The sequence below is a fragment of the Vipera ursinii genome (genome assembly GCF_947247035.1).
Source record: "Vipera ursinii genome assembly, chromosome: 3".
NCBI lineage: Eukaryota > Metazoa > Chordata > Lepidosauria > Squamata > Viperidae > Vipera > Vipera ursinii.
The window spans coordinates 81,580,732-81,597,944 of NC_139516.1; the positions used below are offsets into that span (position 1 = coordinate 81,580,732).

Sequence of the window (17,213 nt, forward strand, 5' to 3'; positions counted from 1 at the left end):
TTGGAACCGTTTACCGGTGGAGCTCTGGATGGCTCCCGACCTTCGCTCCTTCCGACGTGACCTAAAAACATATTTATTTGAACAAGCAGGCCTGGTCTGATGGGTTTAGGGGTATTTTAACATTTTGTATTAATCTATTGAATTGGGCTAGTGTATTTAATATTTCTTTTAATTTTTATTTATTGTATTGCCCTGTACACCGCCCTGAGTCCTTCGGGAGAAGGGCGGTATAAAAATTAAATTATTATTATTATTATTAATTGACACTAGTGGCAAATAGAGATGAATGATATTTGTGCACTGTCACCAGTCCTGACTCAGTGCCACATAATGATAACCGTTGCTTAAAGACCAGAGCTTAGACATCAGTCAAACATGACAGACACGCCTCCCCAAATACTTATGAACTGGTTCAGGCGTTCCAATAGTGGCACATCTCACCACTATAGTTACATGCATTTTGGGCACATGGCAACAAACTTGCTTTTACTGCTGGTTACCACATTCTGCTGTCACAAGAAGAGATTTATGATGTTTTTTTCTGGAAACCAACTTTCACCCAGTTTCTGGCAAAAATATGCTCATAGGAATGCAGTGACTCACTTAACGGCTGCTGCATTTGCTTTACAACTGCTGCAGAAAAGGTCATAAAATTGGGTTGGTCATGTAGGTGCTTTGACTTACAATCATTTTAACTTATGACAGGCTGGCTTCCACAGTTGTAATTCCTGAGCCAGCCATGTTGGCTCAGGAATTCTGGGAGTTGAAGTCCACGAGTCATAAAAGAGCCAAGGTTGCCTACCCCTGGTCTAGTACTACCTATAATGAATGCATTCTCATGCTCATTATATTTGAAAATAATTTCTATAAGTATTGACATAGTCTAACTATTGATTCTTGAAAGGATATTTTAGATATATGCTAAATCAGCTGCACTTTGAGATTAAAACATTTCACTGACACTGTAGTAACTGAGTAGTTTCATGGAAGTAGTAGGGTACTTTTATAGAAGTTGATAGCTTTGGCTTGTAAATGTATACATATGTAAAAGCTTATATGGCCAGAATTTATTTGCTTTATGTGGTTATAAAAATAGATACCAAATAAAATATCACAAGTAGCTGCTTATGAAGAAATTGCTGCTTTGTTGCCATCTTAGATCTGCCTCGTCTAATCTCTATCTGCTGAGCATTGATTAATGATGTGATAAAAATAGAATAGTCATAAATCTCAGTGCAAGAAGTTGAAAGGCATTTAAATCCCCATATACTATTTTTCTCCCATTCTAGGAAATGAGCATTAAACTAGTTAGATCCCACCGGGAATGATCCAATTATGGATTTAGAATAATAAAACGTTGAATTCTATGTTCTGTATATTTTGCTTAGTTAGGTTTACTGTATTGGAAGTTTGAGAAGGGAAATAGCAGTAAGGAAACAAAATTCCGTGCATTTATATATAATTCAATGAAATCAAGAATATCACATACGAAAGGTGTCTATTAAAACAACTCAGTAATTTCATATTCTGTGTAAGTGGATTATAGGTAGTTTACAGCTACAATTGAGCTCAACATTTTTGTTAAGTGAGACATTTGTTCAATGAGTTTTATCCCATTTTACAATCTTTCTTGCCACAATTGTTAAGTGAATCACTGCAGTTTTTAAGTTAGTAGCCTGGTTGTTAAGTGAGTGCCGTCCCCATTGACTTTGTTTGTCAGAAGCTCGCAAAAGAGGATCACATGACTTTGGTATACAGTAACGGTCATAAATATGAACCAGTTGCCAAGCATCTGAATTGTGATCACATGATCATGGGGGATGCTGCAAAAGGTTGTAACTCTGAAAAATGGTAATAAGTCACTAAATGAACTGTTGTAAGTCAAAGACTACCTGTATTGCTGTTTTAGTTACCTGTTTCTCTGGCCTCCACAAAAATGAGACACCTACAAAGTGATATGTAGCTGGAATTTTTTAAGCAGCAGTATTAGGTTTATTTTATGACTGTACAGATACTCATTAAGAACAAATTTTCCCTTCATGATCGTAGAGAAAGGGAATGAAAATTTGTCTGATTACGTTTCTCAGATTTTTAAAAAAGGATGATCATGCAAAGCTGAGGTTTATCATAAGCCATACTTTACTCTCAAGTTGAATTACTCCAGATATTAGGGGCTTAAATCTCTTAAAAGTAATCCTTGGCCGTGCTGATTGATGAAAATGTTAGTTCACCTAGAGCAGGGGTTCCCAACCCCGGTCCGTGGACCAGCACTGGGCTGTGGCATGCCAGCAACCAGGCCGCACAAACAAGCAAAGCTCCATCTGTAGGATGCAGGTAACACACAAAACCACGCACCTTTCAGTCCGCAGAAAAACTTTTCGCCATGGAACCAGTTTCTGGTGCCCTAACGGTTGAGGAGCTCTGACCTAGAGGTACTTGGATAAGTTGAGACTAGTTTTAACTCTTTTATTAGCCTCAAATAGTTATCTGTTTCCTAACATATATGGGAATGCTGCTGCAGAGTATTTACCTTTATGCAGTAGTTTGGGAGATATAAATGGAATTTTGAGAAAGCATTGTAAATCCTACATTAAAGTGAGAACGATAGACAATGGCTATCTGAATACGCTCCTTGGTAGATTGTGATGTAATTGCTTGGGGAGAAACCTGTGAAGTGCAAGTTCATTTAGTCACTGTTTAGCCCAATTTAAATTACCAAATTGTTATAAAGGACATTTGGAGGTTCCCAGATAATCATAGGAGTAATGTAATTTTTTTTTACAGAAATGAGGAAATCTTGTGAGATTTGGTAAACTAGTGAAATTTTACACATTTAATAAAAAAAAATCCTTAGGTTCACTTTGTTATTCTTTGGAGGTATGATAGACTACAATGAAGTAACAGCTTCCTGGGAAGAAGGGATCACCTTCCCAGGAAGAAAAGTGAAACAAGACACAACACAGCCCAAGGAGTCAGATGAGGATAGTTAGGATAGCTTGACTCCCTAGAACAGGGGTAGGCAACCTCGGCTCTTTTATGGCTCATGGACTTCAACTCCCAGAATTCCTGAGCCAGCTATGCTATGCTGACTCAGGAATTCTGGGAGTTGAAGTCTATGAGTCATAAAAGAGCTGAGGTTGCCTACCCCTGCCCTAGAACCTTCCAGGGTATATTCATTTGGGTGAGAGTAGTAAAGGTTTAGTCTGACAAGATTCTGTCTATTGGGTATACTGAACTTTGTCTGGATTGCTCTATGTCAGGGGTCTTCAAATTTGGCCCTTTTATGACTTGTGGACTTCAAATTCCAGAATTCCTTAGCCATAAAACGGCCAAGTTTGAAGACCCCTGTTGTATGTCTTTCTTGTGCCGGGCCCTACAGGGTGCCATTTGTGGACAATTGCTGGCAGCAGATTTGAAGTTGATGACCTTTGAATAAAAAAAAAGTACATAAAAGGAAATATTCTACCACCATGATCTTTTCCCAGATGTTTCCTTGGGTATGCCTCATGTAGGATCCTACTTTATTTAACTTTTTCTCTCTAATTATCAAGCTTGTCTGTAGCTGATTAAAGCATTTGTGACATTTTGTTCTTTGTGCAAATTCCTGGCCATCCCATGTGTTCTTTAAGTTACTAATACAGAATTTCTGGAATTTTAATTTTAAAATTTCTCAGAAATTTTTAAGTTTAATATGATTAGTTGACTTGCATTTAATAGACTCAGTTAAAAAAGTGAACTATATAATTTTAAATCCTATATTGATTGCTAAAATTATGAGAAATGAAATATTTTATTGAGGGTAAATGTAGTGCAGCATGCATAATATTATTACTGTTGAACCACATTAAAAAAGAACTCGTAGAACAGGGGTGTCAAACTCAATTTCATTGAGGGCCACATCAGCATTGAGGTTGCCCTCAAGGGGCTGGGTGGGTATGGCCAGGGTGGGCGTGGCCTACTGGGTGGGCGTGGCCAGAGTGCGCATGGCCTACTGGGTGGGCATGGCCAGCTCTACATTGTTCGCATCAAGGGTGCCTATGGGGGCCTGGGCAGGAGTGGGACAGATCTGGGGGTCTCTGGCAGAAGGAGGGTCTCTGGGCCAGGGCCAAGGCAGTGGGGGCCGTTCCCTCACTGTTTCCAGGATGGCTTTGCGGGCCACATGAAACGACTTTGCGGGCCGGATCCGGCCCCCGGGCCTTGTGTTTGACATGTCTGTTGTAGAAGAAGTAAAACTTCAATATTTTTGGCAAAAACCTTGATCCTGTGGCCCTTCTGTCAGATTTTAATTTATTTTTGCAAGAAATAAATATGGAATGCTTGAGCTTCATTTGCTCAGTCCCATCTCTTCTAGCTGCTTTTCTGCAAATTAGCCTCCTTAGTTGAACCAGAAAGCAGTGATTGAATTTCTTTGTTCTTGCTGTATGGTGGTAAATGTCTTGATAATATGTATTATAAGCTGATTTTGGGACTGGAATTGAAGTAGGTCATGACATTTAATGACAAAAGTTATGACGGCACTGAAAAATATGAATTGTAACCAGTTCTTGCACCTATATCCCAGCATCCCATAGTCACATGGTGAACATTTAGACGTTTGACAAATGGCACATATTTATGAGGGTTACAGGGGTCCTGGGATCACATGTCCGCATTTGAAACATTTTCATGGGGCTTCTCAAGCTGAATTCACTTAATGACCATATGATTCACTTAGCAGTAGCAGCAAAAAGGTTGTAAAATTGGGTGCAACTCACTTAACCACATTGCTTAGCAACAGACGGTCTAGTCCCAATTGCAATTGTAAGTTGAGTGCCTAATTTATTAATCTACAACAGTTCAGTAATTTTAAGCCTTTTTTTTTTTAAAGAAATGGACCGGGACTATGGGCATGGTGCCTATAGTGGCCCAAGAGCTATGGACTCTTATATGAATCAGTCATATGGAATGGAAAGCCATGGAGGCGGCGGTGGAGGAGGAGGAGGTGGCAGTGCCAGGTAAAATACTGAATCGTTTGCTTTGTATGTCAAAGATAATATAAATATATTCTGCAGTATACCTCTATCCAATTTAAGTGTTCCTTAAGCATATTACAGGGCATGGTGGGTTATTATGCAGAGATGTAATGTGTAGCATATTTTAAAATAAATGTTTTTATATAAAATATAATGCTGCAATGCATGTTTTATCTCAGATCTCTCTTAAAATCTTATTTCAACAAGTGATCTTAAAAAACCTAGCAATTAAATATTAGAACAGAGCTGAAGTGCTCTTAATTGGATCAGAACTGCTGCTTTTGTTTCCCCATTCTGTTTGAAAGGAACACTTAAATTTAATTTCAATAGTAATATCTTTTGCAAGAATATTCATTGGTAGACAGCTTTTCATGTCCAGATTATTTTATTGGCAGGTACTAATTACACTAAAAGCACACTTTTTTTGCAGTGTTTTAAAATTGTTCCTAGCACTGTAGTAATATTTCTGACAGTTTGATTTTTCACTGTGCCTGCAGTTGATGTTTACTAATGTCAGATCACAATTTTATTCTAAATTTGGCTTTCTTATAAGAACTCTGCATTTTAAACAAAATAACTGTATGAGATATTAATCCTGCTTGCAGTGTCATTTGCATATCCCAATTCTTCAATGGCAGCAAGAAGACCATGGATTGACAATTGGATTCCTCCAGTTTTTTTGTGGCATTGATTTTTAAGGAATTGGGAAATTAGCTGTATAAATGCACAGTGCTTTTCAACAATTAATATAACTAACATTGATGTAAACTATTTTGAGAATCAGGAAAAAAATGTACCTACCATTTAGTAATCTGAATATGGTTGGAATTTATTGAATGCATTATATAAAAAGTTTGTTGTTGTAATGGACTGCTTTGTAGTTGGCATTTTAAATACAAAAGTTTTATATTTAAAGTATGAACTGGAGAGAAGATAAATTTAGCCTTCTCATATTGTGATTTTAAATTATTAGAAGTTTCTTTTCAATTTATTTAATTAAGAATTAAAATATAGTTAATTTTTGGGATGAAAATGATTTCCCATTTCTATGCAGTATATGACATTGATGTTACCCTATGCACTTTTCTCTGTTCTTCAATTAATATCTTTTTAAAACGTAATGTAATATACAGCCTTTCAGTGCTAAAAAGGGTCATTAATATTTAAGATTTATTTTGACTTTTCAGTTCTATAAAAGGTGTTTGTCTGATTCCCTACAAACAGAGGCAGGTGAATCTGTGACCTTCCAAATGTTTCCAAAATCTAGCATTTCTTAGCCTTTCATTCCGGGGCTCATGAAAACTACCATCCAACAACATTTGGAAGGTCATAGATTTCCTACTCCTCTCTAATACATTGTAAATGTAATAGTAGAAGATGAGGCATGCTAGTAGTTAAGAAAAATTATTTAGATTTCTTCTATAAGATATAACTGAACTATGAACCATTGAAATATCAAGTTAAAATAGTTGCATTATTGATACTGTCACAGCTTCTAAGTTGAGAGCAATGTCTTTCAAATGCTATTGAACTGTTTTAGGCATGACTTTAAACAAAAGAGTTTTATGAACCTTTAAAATATGCAGGTGCCTGCATTCATTAGACTAGGTCTGGGCACAATAATGAGGTGAAATAATAATTTTGAGCAACTAAATTTAGTGAAATTTAGGCATTCTGAATTTTAATACTATTTTTAACTGAAAAGTGACTCAGATAGCTTTCTGTCTGATCACAGCACGGAAATGCCCAGCCCTAATCAAAGCAAACCCTACCAAAGTAAAATATTCATTGATTTTAGTTGATAAATGTCAACTGATAACTTGTCTTTTGAAATGTTATAACTTTAGTAAGCTTACTTTTTTTTTCCTCACTGCAACTTTTCCAGGTTTGGACCTTATGAGTCTTACGACTCCGGGTCTTCTCTGGGTGGGCGAGATCTGTACAGATCTGGCTATGGTTATAATGAGCCCGAACAAAGCCGCTTCGGAGGTAGTTATGGTGGTCGATTTGACAGCAACTACCGGAATAGCCTTGACTCTTTCGGAGGTAGAAACCAGGGCGGGTCTAGCTGGGAAGCACCTTACTCACGCTCAAAATTGAGGCCTGGGTTTATGGAGGACAGAGGAAGAGAGACTTACTCTTCCTACAGCAGTTTTTCTTCACCCCATATGAAGCCTGCACCTGTAGGCTCTCGGGGGAGAGGAACGCCTGCTTATCCTGACAGTGGATTTGGAAGCAGAAACTATGATGCTTTTGGAGGACCATCAACAGGCAGAGGCCGTGGCCGAGGAGTAAGTACAGAATCTTTTCAGATTCTTTTCACTAGTCACTCTTTTAAACCCTTTCAAGACCATAGCATTAAAACAAAAGCACTGTATACCACACTGCAGTTTTTGCCAAACTGTTAGGGTTGATAACCTTCCAATCCGGTTTGGTGTTTACCCAGAACTTAGTACCCTCTCTCTCTCTCTCTCTCTCTCTTTCTCTCTCTCTTCATTTACACAAGTAAAAGCGCTACAAGATTAGTGGCTAAGGTTTTATATCAAATCACTTTTTTGTGAAAGGTGAATATTAAGGCAATGGGTTTGGTCTAAAAGGGGTTAAAAGGAATTGCATTTTTCCTTGTTAACACTAGCATCTTGGCTAGTGGGAGAAGTCTTTGAAACTTTGTAAAGGTTAATTAGAACCTTTTTTCATTTTGAGTAGGTTAAAGGTGCAATGTATGTATACTATTGATTTTAGAGAATAAATGCCACAGAACAGATTTTGTTGAGGCAGGAAGCAATTAGTTCTACATGCTCAATTTTAGCTTACTTTAAGGTCACTGAGACTTAAATGGAAGGGAAGATTTAATATAGGCAAGAATTAAAGCATAATTTCAAACCACTGTTAAAGGGATATCATCAGAATTGTTTGTGCTGAAAGAAAGGTAACTGTAATCTATGTTAGTCAGCTGTTGTGTTATAATTCAAATACCAGGTATTCTCATGCGCTGGATCTAATGTTTTAGTGCAAGTTCAAAAGAACAATTCAAAGATTATAATCAAATATCAAATATTACCCTACCAAATCAACACATCATTAACAGCATCTTAAACTTCAGGAAGCTTCAAGATGTAAGATGATATCCCATTAACGTACTTTATAATTTCATGTCTGAATTTATACAGTTCCAGTTCAGTTGATAATCGGTAGAAGCTCTCTTAAAACTCTTTAAATACTGAGTTTCAAGAAGCTGGCCTGAAGAAAACAAAAGTTTAAGTAGATTGGATGATTAAATGTAAACTAGAATATTTTAAAGTTTTCTGCATGCCTATTACTGTATTTTAATTGATTTATTAATGTGATACTCTGAAGGGTACAATTGGCATTTAATCCATATACCTAGGAACTCTAATAATATTTCTATAATTATTTAATAAAGGAATAAGCTGATTTGTTTAGTCTGGTACATTTGTGAAATTAAATTAACTAAGCAGTATTGAGTAGTTTTCCTTTTTCTTGAGCTTAATGTTACTCTTGAGAACTAACTACTTTAAGAAATAAGCTGCTTGTTTATGTGAAATGCATTGCACCTTTAATAGATTCTGAAAATATTTGCTCGTGCAAATGTACATCACCTAGAAAGTGCCTTTTGATGTATGTAATATGCAGGGTGAGAATATTACTAGACTGTTATTTACTAGAGCCCAGTTTGTTACAAAGTGAAATATAGAACATATGCATGGATTTACTTAATATAATGATCTCTTAACACATTGTGGCCTGCTAGGAATAAATGCAACTCAAAGTAAAGAAATATTGTGTAGCAGTACTGCCTTTATTGTGTCTAACTTTTATTATTAAATATTTATGGCAGTTTACTCATTTCTGCTTATATAATTTCACTCATCCAGTCAGATGAGCCTATCTTACATGTTACTGTCAGTGAACAGTAGAATCTTTGCATGTTTATTCAGAAGTAAGTGCTACTAACTCCCAAGTAAGTATTACAGATTGCAGCCTAAATTATAACTATTATACTCATTCCTTGTCTTCAGTTTTTTCTGTCATTCAGTGCCTTAAATCAATGAATTCAATCATGTATGCTCTATTGATTACAAGATAGATGTCCAAATTAAGATTAGAATTTTTTTAACCACTTTGTTGATATTCTAAATTTTATTTTTTCCTTTGGAAAGAATTCGATCTAAGAGGGGCTAATATTTAACTTTTCTCACTGCTCCTTCAAATATTTATATACTTTTTTAATTGTTGAGATTACATACATAATGCAATTTCTTCAACACGTGTGTGTGTGTGTGTGTGTGTGTAGACACACAAACACACACACACACACACACACACACACACACAAACTGCTGATTGGGTTGAACTGTTGATAAAGATGTAAAATTTCTAATCAGTTTTAATATGGCTAATGCATTGCATTCGGTTTGCTTGTTATATGAGGGGGGGAAAGAAAAGACATTTTATGAAAAGTTCGCTTTTTATCTACTCTAAATTAATACAGGACTATTTTACATATTTATAATATTTATATAATTTTAAAATCCGTGCCTCACATAAAAAAATTCTATGTGTACTTACGTGGAACTTACTGTTTGAGTGAAAATAGGAAAATATGAGATATATATATATTACCTCAAAACAATAAACTTATCTTCTCCATGTATTTTTAGAAGAAATTCCCATGAGTTCAATGATACTTATTCCATGTACAGTTTGAACTTCCTGCTGGTAGCACTTATTTCTGAATTGACATGCTTGAGATTATACTCTGAATAGTGAATAACATATACATACTGTGAGAAAAAGGGAGATAGGAAAAATAAAGTTTGAAAATAACATGTATTTTATATAAGCAAAAAGTGTGAAGTATGAAACTGGAATCCCATTACAGCGTTAAGAGATAAAAATTATTTTAAACATAGACAATATCTTACACAGAAAATCTTACATACATATGAGCAAATTTTAAACCATCAAAAGGTTATTTTAAAACTTTTTTAATCATAGTAAAAGAAAACCTATGAATGTTTCAGAGACTTTTATGATTATTTTCTCTTTTTCCCTAAGTTTGCATTCTTGTATTATTGTTTTGTAGAAATAATTTTTATTCTGTTTGTTTGAGGCATTATTTGAGAATCCTGAGAATGAATATGGTAAAATTCTAGCAAGGCTCATAGTCTGGACCAATGATTTTGAATAAGCAGAAATCCATTTGATATATCCACTTTTAAGTCAAATATTTTAAAAACTAATCAGTTTGCATTCCTGATGTGTGTTAACTTAGTATTGCATTTTTTCGTGAGTTAAAATATTTTAAAATATGTTTTTATGTAAGCTAGTTTGTTTATGGTCAGCCACATCATTTTCTAATACTTGGTCTTCACCTATTTACAGTATATGGGAGACTTTGGAGGCATGCATAGACCTGGAATTGTGGTAGACTATCATAACAAACCCAGTTCTGCAGCAGTAGCTGCACGAGGAATAAAGAGAAAAATGATACAGCAGCCGTATAATAAACCAGGTGGGACATTTATCAAGAAACCCAAACTGACAAAACCTAATGTGAAGATGAACCAAAACAAACCTAGTAAGTAATTGAATGAAAGATGTGAATTACAGCTCTATTTAACATTTTCTGAGAGGATACATTTATAATGCATTGCTGTTCCTCATTTTCCAGCCTCAAAGCCCCTTCTGTTACCAGTTGTACATAGGGATTGACCTTGGTGGCACAAATTAAAATTTTTGAAAGATAGTTACAAGATATTTCACTAATTTTGTGCCTATATACTTTGAAGGATATATACTGCCTAATATATAATCAGCCCAGGTTCGAATCTCAGATAAAGGGTATGACTGACTGATGAGAACATAATAAGTTCGAAATGATCTTCTCAGCCTCCCAAATTCTTTATTAGCAATTTGAATAATTTACACAAATAATGAGCTGTCATAAGTTGACTATATCCTGTGGATAAGCCTTGAGTCAGGCCAAAGCAGGAAAGAAAGAGTTAATTAGCAAGGTGCATTCAAAAAGCCTTGACAAATTCTTAACACATATTTCCCTTGCCTTCTAGCTAATAAAAGAAAGAACCTGTGGCTCAGGAAGTTAAAACAACTGCCTAATATATAATCAGCCCAGGTTCGAATCTCAGATAAAGGGTATGACTGACTGATGAGAATATATATATATATATATATATATATATATATATATATATATATATATATATATATATATATATTTTCTGACTTTTTATTGTGAAGATATATATATATATATTCATTCATATTCTGACTTTTTATTGTGAAGACTGCTTGCTACATGAGATGCTGTAGGACTGTTATCAACAAAATAATAGTCCTCCCAAATTAAACATATTCTACGCACAGTTACATTACTATTGGAATTCATTCAGAAATATATGCTTTTAAGGATGCATGGGTTTTATTCCTTTAAATAATTATGTTGATTGGATGAGTCAAAAAGTGATTTGTGTTAAGAGATTTGAGAAAATAAAAATTGACAGAATGCTTTTTTTACTAATAAAGTATTTAAAATACAACAATAGTACTTAGACTTATATACCGCTTCACAGTGCTTTACAGCCCTCTCTTTAAGTGGTTTACACAGCATATTGCCCCCAACAATCTGGGTTTTCATTTTACTGACCTTAGAAGGATGGAAGACTGACTCAACCTTGAGCCGGTCAGGAAGAAACTGCTGGCAGTCGGCAGAGTTAGCCTGCAACACTGCAAGCTAATATCAATGAAGAGGTTAAATAAAAGAGAATAGAACAAAGTGTAACCCAGTGCGGGCCATGCAGAAACTGGAGGAGAGGTCTCGGGAAGACTGGGAAAATTGGGTGCAGGGGGCACGGAAGTGGGCATGGGTTTCTTGCAAGCATATGAAGGCCAGGGAAAGAGAGCATAGAGTGTGTGCAAGTTACAAGTTCAGGAAGCTGAGTAAAAAAGGCACAAGGTGTGTGCGAATGTAGGGAGGCTAGGGTGTGTTTGTGTGTGTGTGTGTGTGTGTGTGTGTGTGTGTGTGAGAGAGAGAGAGAGAGAGAGAGAGAGAGAGAGAGAGAGAGAGAGAACGAGAGGATGGAAAGAGTGAGGTGCTTGAGTATGTGTTTGTGTGAGTGCAGGGAAGCTGAGGAAAGAGGGCAATGGTATGTGCAAGTGAAAGGAGAAAGAGAATGTCATGCTTGTGAGCAAAAAAAGGCAAGGGTGGACGAGACTCACCTGAACAATTTGTAACTTTGCCTACCCCATTAGCTTTGCTTGTTGGAAGCTGGCAAGGAAAGTCGTAAATGGTGATCATGTGATCCTGCAACCAATCACAAGTGCGAGCTGATTGCCGTGCGTTTGAATTTTGTTCATGTGGCTATGTGAGTTGCTATAGTGGCCGAAACTTTGAGGACCAAATATGAATCCATTCATTCGGTGCTATTATAACTTGCACTGGTCACTGAAAAAATGGTTATGACTTGAGCATTACCAGTTATATGTGTGCTATAATCTAAAATACTGATGCTTTCTCTTTGTAGAATGTATTCGTAATATATGTAGATTGCCAGTTTAATAAATATTTATATAAGTATTGAATACATTAATGAAAATTCTAATACCTGGCTAGGCTAAACCCCTCCCCCCCATCTCTCTATATCTATCTATGTATCTTCTTCTCAATGTTTTTCCTTCCAGTGTATTTTATCTTCCTCTCCTTTTACCATGTTTTTAGAGTTCATCCGCTTCTTGAATATAAAACAAAACATACATATATAGATATGTCTCTATTATAATAAATAACAATTACACAATAAATTCTCTCAATTGAATCAATTGTATTTTCCATTTGATTGATGACATTACATATTATGAAAAACTAGCTTTTGCTTTTTTATTTGAGATTTAAAAGCATATATTTTAACAATTCTTTTACTACTAAGCACTCTTAATTCTAATCAGATTAATCTAAAATATTGTTTACAAATTCCTCCTTGTTTTCTCCTTGTTTTCAAGTTGGTTGTCTATTGAAATGTCTTTAATTGTTCAGTGTAATTGTTCAGATATTTTATTCCTGGATTGAAAATAGGTGTAGAAAGTTGCACTGCTCTTCTTAGGTACAATGCTGTGGAGACTAATATTGCATATGATTAAAGCAACAGTTGTGAATGGAAGGTAAAAGGTGTATAACCAATTAATGGAAAACCACTTACACAGTATGATGTTATAATCCCACATGGTCTACTGCATTTTCAGTTTTGGTGTATTTTCAGTGCTTGAAAAAGAGAAATAGGCCACTGTGTCAATTTTTTTTTGTATTTTTCCTGTTTTTTTTTATAGAGGAGGCTATTATATACCCATTTCTTTAATGTTTCTGTCTGATTTTCTGTGTCCAAGATTCCTATTTTCTCAGTTCTCCAAGGATTTAAAATAATTGCTAGGTGAGACAAAACATTTAATTGCAGTTTGATTTTCTTGAATTTCTTCCTCCTTTCATGCTAATAGACCCAAGGACTCCAAGCAAGAAAACTACTGCAGAGGTAAAAATCTAGTTTTGGAAAATACTGTACTTTTTATCAGGCATTGCAGTACATTAAAGTAGTAACTACCTCAATTTTTCAAAACCGTTTTCTAAAGAAGCAGAGATATATGTCTTCATAGTAACTTTTCTTGATCTTCATGGTAGAATTTTGAAGCACCATGTGGTACCATAGTGTTAGAAGGTAGAATTTATTTTTGAAGCTCTGGTTGCAATCCAGAGACATTTAAAAAAACCAATTCTAACAATATTGAATTTACAGGTGAAACTCGAAAAATTAGAATATTGTGCAAAAGTTCATTTATTTCAGTAATGCAACTTAAAAGGGGAAACTAATATATGAGATAGACTCATTACATGTAAAGCAAGATAGTTCAAGCTGTGATTTGTCATAATTGTGATGATTATGGTGTACAGCTCATGAAAACCCCAAATCCACAATCTCAGAAAATTAGAATATTACATGCAATCAATAAAACAAGGAGTGTACATAGAACAATATCTGACCTCTGAAAAGTATAAGCATGCATATGTACTCAGTACTTGGTTTGGGTCCCTTTTGCAGCAATTACTGCATCAATGCGGCGTGGCATGGAAGCTATCAGCCTGTGGCACTGCTGAGGTGTTATGGAAGACCAGGATGCTTCAATAGCAGCCTTCAGCTCTTCTGCATTGTTCGGTCTCATGGCTCTCATCTTTCTCTTGGCAATGCCCCTTAGATTCTCTATGGGGTTCAGGTCAGGCGAGTTTGCTGGCCAATCAAGCACAGTAACCCCATGGTCATTGAACCAGGTTTTGGTGCTTTTGGCAATGTGAGCAGTTGCCAAGTCCTGCTGGAAAATCAGCATCCCCATAAAGCTCATCTGCAGAAGGAAGCATGAAGTGCTCCAAAATCTCCTGGTAGATGGCTGCGTTGACCCTGGAGTTAATGAAGCACAGTGGACCAACACCAGCAGATGACATGCCTCCCCAAATCAACACAGACTGTGGAAACGTCACACGACTTCAAGCATCTTGCAGTGTGTGCCTCTCCATTCTTCCTCCAGACTCTGGGTCCTTGGTTTCCAAATGAGATGCAAAAGTTGCTCTCATCAGAAAAGAGGACTTTGGGCCACTGAGCAACAGACCAGGTCTGTTTTTCTTTAGCCCAGGTAAGACGCTTCTGATGTCGTTATTCAGGAGTGGCTTGACAAGAGGAATACGATATTTGAAGCCCATGTCCAGGATCCGTCTGTGTGTGGTGGCTCTTGATGCACTGACTCCAGCCTCAGTCCACTCCTTGTGAAAGTCTCCAATGCTTTTGAATGGCCTTTTCCTGACAATCCTCTCCAGACTGCGGTCATCCCTGCTGCTTGTGCACCTTTTTCTTCCACACTTTTCCCTTCCACATAACTTTCTGTTCATGTGCTTTGATACAGCACTTTGGGAACATTCAACTTCTTTTGCAATTACCTTTTGAGGCTTTCCCTCCTTATGGAGGGTGTCAACGATGGTTTTCTGCACAACTGTCAGGTCAGCAGTCTTCCCCATGATTGTGATTCCTACTGAACCAGACTGAGAGGCCATTTAAAGGCTCAGGAACCCTTTGCAGGTGTTGTGGCTTAATTAGCTGATTAGAGTGGGAGACTTTGAGCCTAGAATATTGCACCTTTTCACAATATTCTAATTTTTTGAGATTGTGGATTTGGGGTTTTCATGAGCTGTAAGCCATAATCATATTAGTTTCCCCTTTTAAGTTGCATTACTGAAATAAATGAACTTTTGCACGATATTCTAATTTTTCGAGTTTCACCTGTAAAGATCACAATTGAGCCCAAAATTTCTGTTGCTAAGCAAGACATTTGTTAAGTAAATTTTGCCCCATTTTATGACTTTTATTGCCACAGCTGTTAAGTGAATCATTGCAATTTTTTAGTTAGTAACATGGTTGTTAGGTGAATCTGGCTTCCCCATTGACTTTGTGAGAAGGTCACAAAAGGGGATCACATAACCCCAGGACCTCAACTGTCATAAATATGAAATCAGTTGCCAAGCATCTGAATTTTGATCACATGACCATGGGTATGCTGCAATGATGATAAGTGTAAAAAATGGTCGTAAGTCACTTTTTACAGTGCCATAACTTTGAACAGTCACTAAATGAACTGTTATAAGTCGAAGACTATCTGTAATTTTAAAGTCTGAATTTGTAACAAGTATTTAAATGTATTGAACAAAACTAAAACAGGAACCTTGAAAGCTTTGAAGTGGCATTTTACAAAAAAAAATTGAATTAGTCTAGACTTGGTTTCACTGAAAAATAACAGGTCTTCAAATTTGCTAGGCAAGCAGTTTTCAGCTTAGACCATATTATGACCATTCATTTATGTAAAAAAGATTCGCCTGTCATTGTTTAAATCTGAGTTCTCAGTCGAGATCATTGTCAATGCCTTGACACACTAAAAGTTTGAAATACGATTTAGTTGGTATGAAGCTGCATTTTTTAAAAAAAAAATACATCAGAATCTCTGAACTACATCTGAGTTCTCTGTAGATACATTTATAAAAATAGTTAATCATTTGAACTCTTTTTAGGCAGCTGACAGTTTATAGTGGTGATTGATTGATTGTGATCAAGTCAGTATTGACTCCTGATAACCAGTACTGACTACTCGTCATATCAAACTCTTAAGTAGTTTCAATTCGCACAATATAATTTATAAAGAAACTTGCGCAGCTAAAACATTAAAACATATATGAGTCTGATATTCCATAGCAATATCATCTTACCACTTATTCAAGCCTGACGGAACAAAGATGCTAGTGCGCTGTTTTCTGCTTGTAAGTGGTGTATGTATGAGATAAGATTCTGCAGTTGATGATGGGATGTGAAGAGGAGCTTTGGTTTGATCTGTACCACAAACCCCCCCCCCAAATAAATAAATAAATAAAAAAACAAGAGGACTGTTCTTGAGGGCAAATACTTCCTGAAACACCATTGGGATGGATAGGACTGTTGCATTTACATTTCAATGCATGAAGGATGATCAAGTGAAAAAACAATATAGTAAAACATGTAACTATCCAGTAAAATGATGCCGAAGAACATTTTCATTTCTCAGCTGAACAGCAGTTTTTGAAAAAGGAAACAATTGCTTCAAGTTTAGCCTTGACAGTAGAGCGAGATACAAATGTCCTTGTATATGACACACTCAGTTGATGAGAAATGCTATCAGATCATGAATAAATCAATTACCCCAAATACTGTTTACATTAAATCATTAAATACGGCATTTAAATCGTCTGTTATATAAAACATGACACTCTGATGTGTGACTCTTTGACACACGTTAACTCCATTTAATGACCTGGAGTTGACTTGCTTAAATTATCTCCTCTGAAGCTAATTGCTTCAGCCAATTGGATTAAAATCCTTTATTGGAAATAATATGGCACATTTTGTCAGCTCTTCTGTTTACTCTGGAAACTTGTGCATTTGACCTTTCATTAGGATAATGAAGCTGAAGCTTGTGACACAATTATGGATGAAGATTTTACAAAAGATGCCTATGATGGCATTGATCAGGCATTTGAAGGTAAGCCTACTTGTTTTATCAGGTAAAACTCAAGATATAATGCCTTTACAGTTTCACCTGGTG

The 17,213-nt window shown here is 36.0% G+C and overlaps 1 protein-coding gene across 3 annotated transcripts in view; it reads left to right on the top strand.

Annotated features, from left to right (window-relative positions):
• ZNF326 (zinc finger protein 326) overlaps positions 1-17,213 on the top strand; it is a 34,892-nt gene that overhangs the window by 5,441 nt on the left and 12,238 nt on the right. The window contains exons 2-6 of one of the 3 annotated variants that reach the window (XM_083358868.1): positions 4,868-4,994; positions 6,898-7,303; positions 10,419-10,614; positions 13,542-13,576; positions 17,066-17,150. In XM_083358868.1, coding sequence (XP_083214994.1) covers positions 4,868-4,994; positions 6,898-7,303; positions 10,419-10,614; positions 13,542-13,576; positions 17,066-17,150 — 849 coding nt within the window. The remainder of the gene's footprint in view (positions 1-4,867; positions 4,995-6,897; positions 7,304-10,418; positions 10,615-13,541; positions 13,577-17,065; positions 17,151-17,213) is intronic. The other 2 variants (XM_083358870.1, XM_083358869.1) reach the window with 2 other exon arrangements.